Source organism: Capronia coronata (genome assembly GCF_000585585.1).
Source record: "Capronia coronata CBS 617.96 chromosome Unknown acBCG-supercont1.7, whole genome shotgun sequence".
Taxonomy (NCBI): domain Eukaryota; kingdom Fungi; phylum Ascomycota; class Eurotiomycetes; order Chaetothyriales; family Herpotrichiellaceae; genus Capronia; species Capronia coronata.
In genome coordinates this window covers 1074098-1087904 of record NW_006912899.1, presented here as the reverse complement: position 1 = coordinate 1087904, position 13807 = coordinate 1074098, and the positions used below count along the sequence as shown (strand labels likewise).

The following is a 13807-nucleotide window of genomic DNA, read 5'->3' as shown; positions in this document are numbered from 1 at the left end:
CAACTTCGACTTGTTCTTACACAAGGTCTCATCAGCCGCTCTGCACATACATCCAATATTCCCCTATCTCTCCGCGCATCTTTCTCTGCATTACATGCCAGACCTCACTTTCTCTTGATCTTGGTATCCACTGCCGGGTCATCGCTCGCGTCTTAACTTCAGTCAACCCAAACAAAGTGCGCCATTGCATCTTGTACTTTGTTTACGGTCGTTGTGGTGCCTACCTGTACGGGGATCGGGTGGCTGATCTCGCTCTGGTAAGTGCCCCAGATGCATTCTGTCTCTCCGCTTCCTGGTGCTGACCGGTTTCAGTTCGGGCTACGCGGAGCGGCGCCGCGATGCCCGCCTGAGTCATGAGCGTGCCATGACAATTGCCAAGCTGGAGCACAAAGTCCAGCTTGAGTCGCTCAGGCTCAGGGCGGGCAGGTCGTCGGACTCCCAGTAGTCTGGACAGCCTTGACCGCCACTCGTGAACCTGCAGGTAGGCACAGAGAGGGAGGGAGTACGCTGTTGCATGATCTCCGTCCTGACTTCGACTGACACTTCTCTCAGGGGCCAAAAGAAAAAAAAAAGGGGAAAACACTGCTGCGCAAGAAAGGTTTCTCGGGGCTTTCGGGGAGGCAGCTCTGAGGACATACTATAGTCCTCCGGAACCTGGTCAAGACGAGCGCCGAGTGTCAAAACGTGGACCACTGTCTACAAGTCGACCGGCCACCTGGAGACTGCCGCGCAGAAATCAGATTTTGTCCCGAGAGACGTCGAGACGATGACACAATCGAGGAAGCCTCAGACACATGCAACACTCCAAGCTGGAACCAGGTGCGTTCTATCACAATGAATAACATCATCTGGTCAGGGTCTCCCATGTCATACGTCCAAGCAATGGAGTCAAATTTCGATTTCAATGAGCTGCAACTGACTAACACGATCAATACAGGACAGCCTTAGCGATCCATTTATGCCTGAAGCAACGAAATTCCACTGCCTTAGGCAGTCCTTCAGTGACTACACACTGAAATTCGACAACTCCCGATCGTCTTTCAACCAACATCGATGCTCCGCCGCCGCTGTATAGATCCGACCTACCATATCCGTGCCATGCCAGGTCTCCAGAATGACACGCCGATCAGTCAGTCGCCGATCTCCTTCTCCATTCTCTTACAATCTCATCCGACAACTGGGCAAGCTCTTCATCCGCCATTCCGCCAAGCTGGTATTGGTTCACACGGCTTCCTCGGACGCCCTGACGATAAGCGCGGCTTTCAAAAATATATGCATCGAACCGCTCCTGCCTCCTTTCCGCAGCTTCGTCCCATCGCTGCTCACCCCTTTCCATCCACCAGCAGAAAACGGCAACAGGAATGCCCATGACTACGACGAAATCAGCAGTAAAGGCCAATACCCCTGCCAATTCACCGGCACCTATATTTTGTTCCATGGACGACATTGCTGTTGTCTTCTTCTGGAAAGGTCTGAAGTCTTTTTCGGCTTCCACGCTCGATCACTAGGCCAAAGTCGATTATTCCAAGCGTTCGGTGGATAATTGATGGATGTGGAGAAAGTTGACTGGTTGTGTTCTGTCAAGAGTGACAGCGAAGCTGGGTGCCTAGAGGTGTTGGAAGGGAAGGAAGTGAAGGTGCTGATCGATGACTCCAAGTCGGGTGTACGGAACTCTGTCGCGAGCCGGGGTATGCGTTGCTGCTAGTAGTGGTTGCTAAGTTGTATGGGATGTCGAGGTGTCAAGAGTCGACAATGTCCTGAAGGAGAGGTTCAGATTGCTGAAGGGTTTCACGATCGTTCTTGTAACAACTACTGTTTGGGAAGTAGATGGAATGCAAGAATGACGAAGACATGTTCCTGCATCGTTGTGTCGAGACGGTGTCTTAAATAGCATGTGCGAGTCCTTTCGTGAGGACCTTTCAAGTAGGAGCAATATGCTTTCTGAAAGAACAGCTATGCTGTCCACTAAGGTTTTCCATCGGACCACATAGAAAATGCCGATCTGCCCACCGAAGCTGAATAACCATTGGCTGTACCAGACCTTGACCAACGGTTTGCTTCAACATGGATCGATATTGTCTCCCAGTCTGGCAATGCCCCGCGAGGACGAGAGGGATGGGGAAACATGAGAAGAAAGCGACGTCCGATTCGCCGATCATCAGGTGCAGTGGCCTGGCGCATAAAGACATCAGAGAGAGTTCCAGATGACGGTGCAGCAGTGCTTCATTTAGGTAGGTAGGTAGGTAGCCAGAGAATTGCCTCAAGAAGACGACGAAGACGACGAAGGAAGCCGACCTGAAGAACGTCACAGCCGTCTGAGATTCAAGGGGATCGCAATCACACTGCAAAAAGGATACTGCTTCAGATTGATGTTCTCATTGTAAGCTATCTGTTGTGGAAGGGCAGGAGAGACAGCCCAGGCTGACTCGATCTCGTGTCTTTGAACAGTCGTCAAAGAGCTGTCGTTGTAGTCTTTTGTACATGTTGGTCATCGTTAAGGAATATAGATCGTCTGGTTCCGTCCAACACTTTTGGGAGCAAGTACGCTATCTCTCCGGACATGGCTGATTCAATGAATGGAGTTGCTTCGGCAGCTATGTTGTCTTTGACCAGCCTTCCCTCTCTCGCCGGCGACAGCAAGAGCCGGGAACGCGTTGAAGCTGACCAGAACCTGCAAACCCGCGGCGATTCCACTCCCAATCGCCGCTTGCGGGTGCGAGGATCTACTCCACATACACGGCAGTCCCGTGGTACCACTTCTCATGTATACATGCCGATCTCCTGCCTGTTCATTTCATCCTTGTCTTCCGGAGACGCAGGGGTCGTCTCGAGACTCCGCCTTATCGGCAGGGGAGGCGGTATGGGCCGCGCCTCGGTCGTCTCGTCGCTCGATATCGTCGTATCTTCGCCATGACCAAAGAAATCATCATGAGTTTCATCAGTCACTGGACTTGTAGGGGCGGATTCGGTGGGTGCTTCAACCACAAGAACCTCGCTTTCCGTCTCGTCGTCCGGATGCAGGGTGTTTTGGCGCTTGCGCCGGGCTGGAAGCGGTGGTTTTAGGGATGACTTGACCGAATCGCTTGAGCCGCCGGTGTCGGTACGCTTCGGCAGCAGTGGAGGTGGTACAGGCTTTCGTTTGGGCATCATGAAGGACCCGCTTCTGACAGGAGTCTCTGGCGGAGGTAATGGTGTTCCGGGTGGTGGGAGCGGTCTCCCGCGACCCATGGGTTCTCGGGGAACAGACTGTCCATTCCGCTCCTTGTTGGCTGCAGCTTGGGCTTCACGTTGTCGATTCCTCGCTAGCACGCCCCAGCCCCATTTCTGCGCTGCCGTGGCTGCTGCGTTGACGGAAGCAAGAGCCTGTTTCCTGTCCGAGCCGGCCAACGATCTTGAGGGGAAAGTAAAGCTTTTGGCAGCTTTGGTGTCTCCGTGAGCCGAAGCCGGTCTTGAACTCTTTAAGTCACTGGTATCCGTGGAATGAAGCGATGCTCTGCTTGATGTATTCGGCGTAGGCCCCGCACGTGCAGAGCTGTCGTCTGAAATTTTCGAGGCGTCACTTCGAGATCGCCCTTTTTCTCGGAGTGATGTGGCCATAGCTGAATCAATGGGAGGAGACCCAGCTTGCGAGGTAGATGGCGATGGGTTTCCCGTCGGCCTGGAAGATAGGTCCTTCAAGAAAGAAGTGACACTCTCGCGTTTTTGAGGAGCCTCGAAATCGCGCGTCGGGCTGGTATTGCCATCAGCGTGGCTTGGACTTATGGTCGGATTCGCAGCACTGGCGAAGGAAGAAGACCTCATCAATCTTGGAGTCGATGTCTCAGGCCGTTCTGGTGTCTCGGAGCGTCTACTGCTGAGAAGATCGCTCATGGAAGATATCGACTTTTTCGCGGCGCTCATCTTGCCTGTTGATGACTTGCTATCCGCCAACACTGGCATACTGTTGACCCGATCATCTTTGGAAATCGGGCCGTTGTCCCTCAACGATTCGGCGAGTATCCTATTTCCGCCCTCGCCTGCTTCCGCTTCGTCTTCGGGGTCTTCGTCTGGGATTTCAGTAGTGGTGGCTGCTGCATCTTCCCTCTTCCAGATACCTCCACGGTACCGTTGGCCTTTTGTATTGAGGAAAGGGACATCCTCCCAGAATGGCAAACAAACACTTTCAGCCACAACCTCTCTGATTCTGCTTTCAATCGCTCGGAGAATGAAGTTGTAGGTGATTTGTCGGGAACTGACGATCGGCTCCAGATCCAGATCCAGCTCGGGCATTTTCTCAAACGAGAACCAAATTCGGTTGCTCGGAGGGGGCTTGAACCTCACCAAAATGTGTCCCTTGAGCTTTTTGCAAGTTGCCGCCAGCACCATGTCAACTTCACGAGGCTTAATCCGAGATCCAAGCTCGATGCGGGCGGTAGCTGCAACTTCTATCCGGAAATTTCCGGTGTAATTAACATCCGCCTCGACCATACAATCGCCGTCCACGGTCAGATCTTTCAATCTTGGATTCGTCACAAAAGGCGCGCCTTTTCCGGGGTCGATCTTGTTCAAGGCCAGTTTGGTGATGAAGTTGGGTTTCTTGACCCTCGAAATCTTCTTAGTCAGCTTGGTCCGGATGAAATCTTCGAGTTCCTGCGTCTTGTACAGAGCCAGGAACAAACGGCCGATGACTGCATTGAGCCATCGGGTTTGCAGAAATTCCTCAGAAGAATGGAGCTTCTGGACCAGCTTCACAATATCGTCCACTTCAAATTGTTGGGTGACAGGTGGGTCCTCCGCCGCAGTCTTCTCCTGATTCTTCAGCAACGCAAAGTAGAAGTCCTCCTTCTCCGACAGGTTCTCGCTGAACAAATAGAAGGGTGGTGAGTCTGGTGTATACCCATCAGCTGTCTTCTTCCTCTTCAGCCGTATGGCATTTCGCTTGATCCAAAGTTCGCCCTCTGGTGTCTCGCCTTCGCCACTGTAGACGTCGACATCGTGATGCTCTAGGGAAATAACGTAGCGGACTTCCAACTGTTGAATGTCATCATATAGCATGAGGTGGCCATGTCTGTTTCATTCTGTCAGCCCCACGCCCCTGAACTAACTCGCAGGCAAACCAACCTCAGGACCACGTAAAACACGTTGTTTGCTTTCTTCACCGACTTGCCGGTTGAATCCTTGTTTGGTTCCAATGTTGGCTTTTGTGATCTGTCAAATATACTCCGGTACATGCTCTGGTAGACGCTCGGGGATTCTTGTGCTACTACCTCGCCAGCCGGGGTCAGCTTGTCTGGAGGTTTGCCGTTAACACCGCCAGGCACATATTCCCGACAGACGGCGAAGTAGCCTGCAGCCACGTCCGAGTCATGCTTGCGGTGGAACTGTTCGGCTAGATCATCGGTGCCACTTCTAAAGGCAGCCTTGTCATCGTCTGGACGGACCAACTGCGCTGGATCATCGTGGTCATTGGGAACATCTTCTCTCGGTGGCGGTAAGGTGTAATACGCGTGGAGAAGGACGGCGGCTAACAGCAATGGCAAGAACGTGATGCCGCCGAGGAGGTAGACAAAGAGGAACCATTGCAGAGTCCCCATCGAGGCATTGAGACGATCTGCAGGAAAAGGAGTTACAAAGATGTCAACAAGTCTGTTGTCTTGTTGTAGCAGCCAGCCGGATGACGTCGGTTGGTACGGCGAAGTACTTGTGACAAGAGTGCAAAACTGCAGCCTTGTGTTCAGCCTGATGCCGGTCAACTTCAATGTCTACCATTTCAGAGCACGACCATGTTGACTCTGATCTTTGGGGTCGGCCATAGCCATGGGAGCTGAAGTAGGTATTATGTTCCGTCGTATTAAATTACCTGGAGCCCTGATAAGGGTCAATCGTTACATCGTCGCCGTCTGCTTAATTCGGCCCCTACCAAAAGAACACGATTTCTCCATCACCACTTCAAGGTTCGATTCCTCTTGCGGTGCGGACGCTTCCGCACGAATGTTCTCAATCGTGGTTTGGGCATCCTCCTCGACACGTTTTATGCGGTCAAGAAGTTGAGCATTCCGCTCTTTCCACCGTGCCTCCCACAGATCCTCCACTTGGTTGCGCGCCTTTTCTAGCATGGTCTCCAAGCATTCTTCCAGGTTCACCAACCGCTTCTTGAGATCGTCGATCATGAAATCCTTCGCCCGTAGCTGCTGCCTAAGCACAATGTCCTTCTCATGGAGTTTCTCTCGCATTTCCGCCAGTTCTTTGTCCTTGAGATGTAAGGCCTTGCGATGGCGATAATCCAGCTTGCGCATCATGCGGGCGTAGTGTAGACTGATGTCATTCTCGTCGTCCATCGATAATGGAGTATCGTGCTCATCGCCCTCCAATGATCCATTGCCTTGGAAGTCAGGCTCGCCGTTGAGGACAGCTGCCCTGCCGGGGCTGGAGACAGAGCCATCTGTACCTCCCTCAGGAGGAGGATTACGAGGGCGCGCCCCTGAACTGTCAGGCTCTCGTAACAGAAGACCATCTGCTGAGTTCGTTATTGGTACATTTGCGAGGGCTGCTGCGGGTTCACGCTCATTGTGTGTCTGTGAATTGACCCGGCTGCTGTTGTCGGTCCATATGCTAGGACCGGACAGCGTGGTGGAATCTACTCGTATCGTGGGCAAAGATGATGCTGCGATGCTGCCTTCACCTCCATCAATCGAATTGCCCGGTCCATGGTTGATATGCTTTGGTCCAGCTCTAACTTCTCCGCTGTCCGCATCCGAGTGGTCTTTGCGAGCCGGCTCGCCCTCGTCGTCATTTACAAGCCTCAAGAAGTCGGACACTGTCACAGATGATGAGCGGTTTTTAAGCTGACTCGTCCGTGTCGACAAAGGCAAATCGAGCTGTAGGCCACGCAGGGTATCTTCCAGCAAGCCAGTGTCGAGGACACCAAACGTCGATCTAGGTGTCCGCGCGCCATCATCGTCAGTATCTGCATCAAGACTTCGATCGTCGTCTGCGGACTCGAAGCCGGAATTATACGGGCTCTCTAAAATCGCAGTACCAATGGAGTTTGTTGGGAAGAGAAGCTGTTCGTTCGGGCCGGTGTATGGCGGCGGGGGGTCGGCTGTGATGCGCGACCCATCGCGACTGATGCGGAAATACTGTCCTCCGACGCTGATGTCGATGCTGCGCGCATCATCCTGCAAGGTGGTGGTGGAGAATTTGGTGCGTGTGGACACGATGGACGAAGCACGACTGTGTCTTGTAGTATGCGAGTTGTTGAGCTCCCTGATCCAGGGTGGTATGTTGCTACTGATGTTGTGGATAGTACTTGTATCTGGTTGAGCGGTCATTGTCGTGGTCAGAGGTGGCACTTCGTCTTCGGCTTCATAGTTGAGGTTGTCATCACCGTCAGCAGGGTGCACGTTGCCGACCACTCCAAGCGTCGAGATGGCGTTCTTGAGTCGGAACATCGCATCGACGTGAAGAGTGGCATAAGATTAACCAAAGTATCGGTCACAGCTAGATCCTTGGTGGTGGGTGTTTTTGTCGAGGGAACAGCAACATGTCTAATAAGATGATGGCCTTGAAGATATTCGGGTGGCCTGATAATTTGGGTTCTGTGTTATGGAGTTCAACTATGATAACACACGGCTACTAAAGTAAGTCCATCACTTTTGTGTTCTAATCGTGCCTGTATCTAAATGTTGCTGCCTGGAGCCTTGCATCCACTACAATTATACGTCTCACACTGGCACTTCAGCATCCGCACTCACATCGCTTCTCACAGCAAGCATAGTGACCGGCAGCCGAGGGAGTCTCACGGCTAGATGTTGATATCTGTTTCGCATAACCATAACTTCCTTGCACTTTTGGGCGCGAGCATGTCGTTGCTATGTAGCGATTGAACACCTTCAAACCTCTAATGTATTGCACCTCAAACTTTTCACTTTTGTTGCAGCGCCCTCCATATTCACACATGTTGGTGATTGCTTGCGTGCCTATATATTCAAACACATTTCCCATTGAGAAGTCACCCCGAATACCACTTACACTCCCTTCAAGCTTGCATTTTGCGCCGCGAAATCCACCTTTTCCAAAGGATCAACCGAAATAACGTGGCCGCCGTTCGTGATGACAGGCGGACCTTGATAGTCCCGACGCGCTCCGAAGAACCACCACGCGGCGATGAAGATCGTGAACCCGCCCCAGATCAAGCAAGCGTAGTTCATGCTCTGCGCATTTGTAGGGAGCGCAAAAGGGAAGCAGTAAATAACGAACCAGACAATTAGGTAGGCACAAGAGATCGCGTTGAAGATGAAGCCCAGAGCACCTTTGAGTCTGAACGGGCCGTACACCTCGATGCTGCGCCGGCCGGTCAGAAGGTGAGGTAGGATGGCGGCGACGTAGGAGGAGCTCGACATGAGTACAAAGGACCCCACGAAAGCATTGAATGCCGTGGTGGATCCGACGTAAATGGCGCCGAGGACTGTGACCAGCACCGCAATAATGATCGTGGCGTTGAAAGGCATCCCGAGCTTGGGGGAGACCCGGCCAAACACTCTGGGACAAGGTGTCGCCCCGTCTCGGGCTAGTGACCAAAGAGTGCGGCCGCATGTGATGTAGAGGCCACAGATGCAGATTCCGATGCAGATGAGGACCAACGTCAGCAACCCAATCGCGCCGTCTGCAGATCCCGTGGCCTGGCGGTAGATCTCGGCAATGGGATAAGGCGATGAGAAGAGAGCGTCGTAGTCATGGATGGCGTAGAGAATGGCGATGAGGTAGGCGAGTCCAGTGATGAAACCAATGCTCATCTGGCAGAAGATGGCAATCGGCACGTTTCGTTGTGGATTGGGGATTTCTTCGGCAAGATGACTAGAGTAGACGTTAGCCAACGAGGTGCTCTGGTCACAGACCAAGCAATTGGAAAAGTAGGGTTCCTGACCTGGTCGTGTCGGGTGTGCCAACAGAAAAGGCGCCGTTGAGCATGCCGGCGACAAAAACGAACTATGAACAGTCTGATTAGAGCGCTGTTTGGCGGGGGAACAGGATGAGGCTTGAGGTGGAAGGCTGTTAGACCGAGTCAGAGAAGGACTTACTCCGTCCGGGTATCCAATATCAGCCTTCCATTCCGTCCAGACGAAAGAGGAAGATGCATGACCCGGGCGACCGGACATGCCTGGCATAACGGTCCTAGTAATGCAGATCAGACTCGGTTTGCATGCGTACAAGCAGTATTGCTTACACCACGATAAGAGTGATCACGAAGCCACCCAAGATGAAGAAAATGCCTGCAGTGTTCAGATGCGGCATGGCCGAGTTGAACGAGCAGACGACGGCGCATGCAATCCAGGTGACGATAATGTAGGTGACGAAGACGTGCCATGGTTGGGCAACGAATTCGACATGCTTGAGAGCATACCTGGTAAGATGGTTGATCAGGGTTTCCGTCCTCGTGCGACTTGGGACAGCAGGGGGTCACTCACATTTGAACTACAGTGTTAGACTGTCGTACCACAAGCGATCCGTTAGCGCATGTGCAGGTAAATCAGTCCTGGCTATCTTGACTTACAAAGATGAAGGTCATCGATGCAGCCCCCAGGATCCAAGCGAGACAGTTCCAATACCCAGCGAAGAAGCCAATCACTCGACCCCATCGTTTCCCCGGCGTGACACTCGCCCAATGGTAAACGCCTGCCGAGGAGGGAATAGCTGAAGCTAACTCGGCGATGGAAGCTGCGACGATCCAATAGAACACCGATACGGTGATGAACTCGTAGAGGACCCCGGGCGGGCCGCCGTTGAAGATGGCGACAAGGATGGAACCTCCAATGGCCGGCCAGACATTGCCGACAACCAGCCCAACACCGGCAAGGGAGACAAGGTTGAAGTTGCGGGATAGCTCTTGAGCATGTCCGGAAGCGTTAATAACTCCGAAGTCTGCAGGGTGCGACGGTTCCCTTGAGATCAATTCCGGGGCTTCTTTGTGTTGGTCGGCCATAGTGAGATATTGAATGGTGAAAACAACACATGCAGAGCAAGACGGCAGTCAACAGCGTTACAACAGGGGTTATAACATGAGAGACGCGAGAGAAATGAGCCCAGCTCTGAGAACGAGCATTAAGACCTACATGGACATCCACGACGTTCAACGAAGAACCCCATCGTGTGGAAGCAGTGGAGGAGGCAAGACGGACGGCTATACGCCAGTCTGGATTGCATGGCATAATACTGATGACTCCTATCTTGTCCGGTCGGTTGTTGAAGAAGGAGTGAAGGGTGTAGGGTTATCAAGATGTCACTTTGTTATCACATCTCATATGATGTGATTTGATCTTGTTTGATGTTGTTTTTTGTCTTCCAGTTCCAGATCACTTGTTCGTTGGTCGCCCGCCGGATAAGACCTTCTCTTTCTGGTCTAGCCTAAGGAGCCGCCTAATTGAATCTCGGGCCTGGAAGTTCAACGCTTCTGACCATTGGTCCAAGTCGAGAAGAGTCTCCTGATTTCCCCCGGCGTGCAAATCAATTTGGTAAAACATTGCACCAGAGAACGGGTAATAAGATCTCGCAGTTGCTATTCCCACCGACTGTACTTACTTGACATGGACGTTGCTGTCTGCTCCCACGATACCGGTACCTAAGGGCAAGGCACAAACAAGTGATAATGCAGGGCTTTCAACGGTGCTGCGGGCCTTTGCGCATCTGCCCCAGGATCTCAATCCATCCCCGGATCAGGGCTTTTCCTCTTCCCGTGGCACACCTCAGTCGACATTATCAAAGATCTGTACACGGCGTTGATACAAAGTGATGCCATTTTCCTTTCCCCATGGCTCGGACGCCACCTCATCATCTGGCACTTCCGGCCGGGGTATCGTCCAAGCCAAAAAGAGGTGTTTGGAGTCCACAAACGGTCAGTGACCACATCACATACAATGATCCAGGCCAGGCTGAGGTGCGTGTCTACGACGCTTGGATCTCTCCGCTGTCCCAGACCCTTCAACAACAACTAAACAAGCACGCCATGCTGGGTTATTGGTAGGATTGCGCTTGGACCCTGGAACCGAAGGATCTCAGATTGCCGAAATCCTAGTATCGTTGCCAACCGCTTGACAGAGCGAGCCAGTCAGCTCAATCGTTCAGTCTCTGATCCCACCCCCACTGGCCTACTAGTATAGAGTCCGAGCGAAGCCAGGACTGGCTGCTATCATTGTCACACTATTGACTGACATCAGCGACCACGGCCTGGGAAATATTGAAAGACCTTCAACTGTCACTTGGCACCCATATCCAAGCAAGGATGGAAGGTCTCCTGCGACGTCTGTCTCTCTGGCCATCTGTTGTCTATCATGTCTGAGACTGCGACCGCGACCGCGATCTTTTCGCCCTGCGACCTCCGCAGACGACAACAATAACAACACCATGGACTATGGCGTGGCAGGCCTTGCGGCGAAGCCGGGCTTCATCCCGGAAGCGTGGACTTTGTACGGCGTGGGAGTCATCTGCATCTTTGCGCGACTGTAGGTGCCCCTCGAGCGATCGACGAGACAATGGACGAACTTTGACATTCTTCCCCTGCGACAGCGCGGGCAAGATCCGACATACAGGATACAGACATTTGGACCTCGACGACGCTTTCATCGCCTTCGGTCTGGTGTGGTACACGCTTCTCTGTGTGTCGCTGTACAAGATCGCGGTGGGGGACGGCTGCAATCTTATGACAAAGGAGGAGTTACAAGGTCTTACACCCGAGAGCAAGGCAGACCGAGTGCGCGGGAGCAAATGGGTCTTTGTGTCCCAGCATGCCATGGTCCTTACCATTTGGAGCATGAAGGCTGCCATGCTGGTGCTCTATGCGCGCATCACGTAAGTTGTGCCTCACGAGTTCGCTTCGGTTGATTCCGTACGGTTGGACGGCCTTGCTGATTCGAGAGGGTTCGAGGTAGTGATGGTATTCGCCAGCGTCGGTCGCTTTGGGCCCTCACCATCTGGGTTGTTTGCGCATTCCTCGGCGACGAGCTGTCTCTCTTCCTCATCTGCAGCCCCCTGTCGCAGTACTGGGCAGTTCCTCCTCAAAACCGTGAGTGTGCAAGATTCAGATCGGCGACCAGATTGCATTGATGTGCTGACCAAGGTTGTCGTTGACCAGCCCAATGCGCGACCTATCGAGACTACCAAATCATCAATGCGGTGTTGAACATTTCGAGCGACGTTTTGATCCTGGCATTCGGCGTCCCTCCCGTCATGAAGGCCCGCGTATCCATTCAGCAAAGGTTCGTTCTAGGTTTCATTTTCGGCATGGGATTGTTCGTCATCGCCGCCGCCATCACTCGAGCGGTCTACTGCATCGCCCCATCACTCGCCTCTTATGTCTACATGTACTGGTACTTCCGCGAAGCGTCGGTCGCCGTTTATGTCGCCTGTCTCCCGGGCATCTGGGTTTTCTTGCGCAAGATCTTCCCCATGTTGCAGAGATTCACCAGCCGCAATGGCACCAAGAAGACCGCCTCGCACTCCGATTCCAATCTCCCGCCCCGCCGTCATCCGAGCAGGCCTCGCAATCCCTGGGATACTGAAAATCTCGACTTCGACTCGGACAACTTTCCGCCCGGGAAATGCACTGTGGCAGATTTCAACATCGATAGTCCGCAATGGCCAGCGGATCATGGCTCTGCTCTCGATGTGACGGACCATGAGACGAAACCCGAGGTGTCCTATACTGGGGGAGAAGGCACCGAGGCAAAGCGGTGACATGTCGTGATCGAAAAGTATGACCACGTCCAGCAATGCCGACGAGGGCGAGCCTGCCTCCAGCATTGCTAGGAGAATATGGAAAATCTAAGGCGCTTTCGGAGACCAAATCAGACGTCAGCGCCGTGCACTGGCACAACTGCCAGTTACGAATCATGATCCGACTCTGAATGACTATACCCGTTATGATGGAATAGAGTGATAGGCATAGATGCTGCTCGTGAGCCTTCACGGTCGGGGCGAGTCTTTCTGGCTCCAGTATATATTGAGCTCCCTAAGGGCAAGACTCGCCATGGGACAATGCAGTATAGTATTCAAAAAACTAGCCGCCAGGCCGAACCCATTCCCGATACCGAAGATCGAGGTTCGGGAGATGCGTCACAGCTTCTTGTTGTTCTTGTAGTATGGTCTATTGTACAGCCAACTTCGTATTGTTGACGTTGCCTATCGAAGAGAAGATCCCGGAAGGATTGTCGCTTGCTCTTCTTCTTCGCCAATGAAAGCCCTCGAGTACGATAGTGCTGGCACTGGAAAGGCCATGAGGCATGACCACACAACTGGCAATCTTGCGGTGGCTGGGCCCATTTGCTTTCACCACATTCACCGCTGAGTCGAATGTCACTTGTTGCAAATGCAAGGATTGCAATGCAAGGAAATGTTCGTGCAGTCCTCATGCAGCTTTTCCGAGCGCGCCATATGTCGACTCATACTCACAAGGGCCCCTATTGTTGCCTTGGAGGGAACCTCATTGTACTTCGATACTTCCGCTCAACTTGGCACCCGTTCCTTGCGAAGACGTGCACTCTTGCGGACATGGGTTTCATCCAGCCGCTTCATTTTGCGTGTCTTGGCCTCTTGGAATATGAATGGCCGCTTCACACCTCTTCCCGAGGCTGGAATCACGTCACCCTGCTTGATTTGTGGATTCAGAGAGACATTGCTATGCCCTTGACTGGGAATCTGCGGTTCATCGTGACTCTCAAACCTCTTGTCGTCCACGGACGGACTGTCCACCAGTTTTCCGTTAGCGGTTGGGCGGCGGCGATGCGGTCAAAGAGGTAAGGAAGAACCGTAGATGTCATTGCATGGCGGGATATTG

General features: G+C 52.9%; 4 protein-coding genes across 4 annotated transcripts; 1 reads left to right on the top strand and 3 right to left on the bottom strand.

The window, feature by feature from the left end:
• Positions 1–2760: 2760 nt before the first annotated feature.
• On the bottom strand, positions 2761–5573 carry A1O1_07956 (uncharacterized protein; the record flags this gene model as incomplete). Its single annotated transcript, XM_007728822.1, has 2 exons — positions 2761–5047; positions 5101–5573. 2 exons carry the CDS (start codon positions 5571–5573, stop codon positions 2761–2763), a joined length of 2760 nt encoding a protein of 919 aa, XP_007727012.1.
• A 291-nt stretch (positions 5574–5864) lies between these two features.
• On the bottom strand, positions 5865–7430 carry A1O1_07955 (uncharacterized protein; the record flags this gene model as incomplete). The annotated part of the gene is made up of 1 exon (XM_007728821.1): positions 5865–7430. One exon carries the CDS (start codon positions 7428–7430, stop codon positions 5865–5867), a length of 1566 nt encoding a protein of 521 aa, XP_007727011.1.
• Positions 7431–8006: 576 nt separating this feature from the next.
• On the bottom strand, positions 8007–9961 carry A1O1_07954 (uncharacterized protein; the record flags this gene model as incomplete). The annotated part of the gene is made up of 6 exons (XM_007728820.1): positions 8007–8835; positions 8906–8967; positions 9060–9153; positions 9206–9382; positions 9447–9466; positions 9533–9961. The coding sequence occupies 6 exons, from the start codon at positions 9959–9961 to the stop codon at positions 8007–8009; spliced, it is 1611 nt and encodes a 536-aa protein (XP_007727010.1).
• Positions 9962–11379: 1418 nt separating this feature from the next.
• On the top strand, positions 11380–12708 carry A1O1_07953 (uncharacterized protein; the record flags this gene model as incomplete). The annotated part of the gene is made up of 4 exons (XM_007728819.1): positions 11380–11477; positions 11542–11823; positions 11904–12037; positions 12107–12708. The coding sequence occupies 4 exons, from the start codon at positions 11380–11382 to the stop codon at positions 12706–12708; spliced, it is 1116 nt and encodes a 371-aa protein (XP_007727009.1).
• Between the last annotated feature and the right edge of the window lie 1099 nt (positions 12709–13807).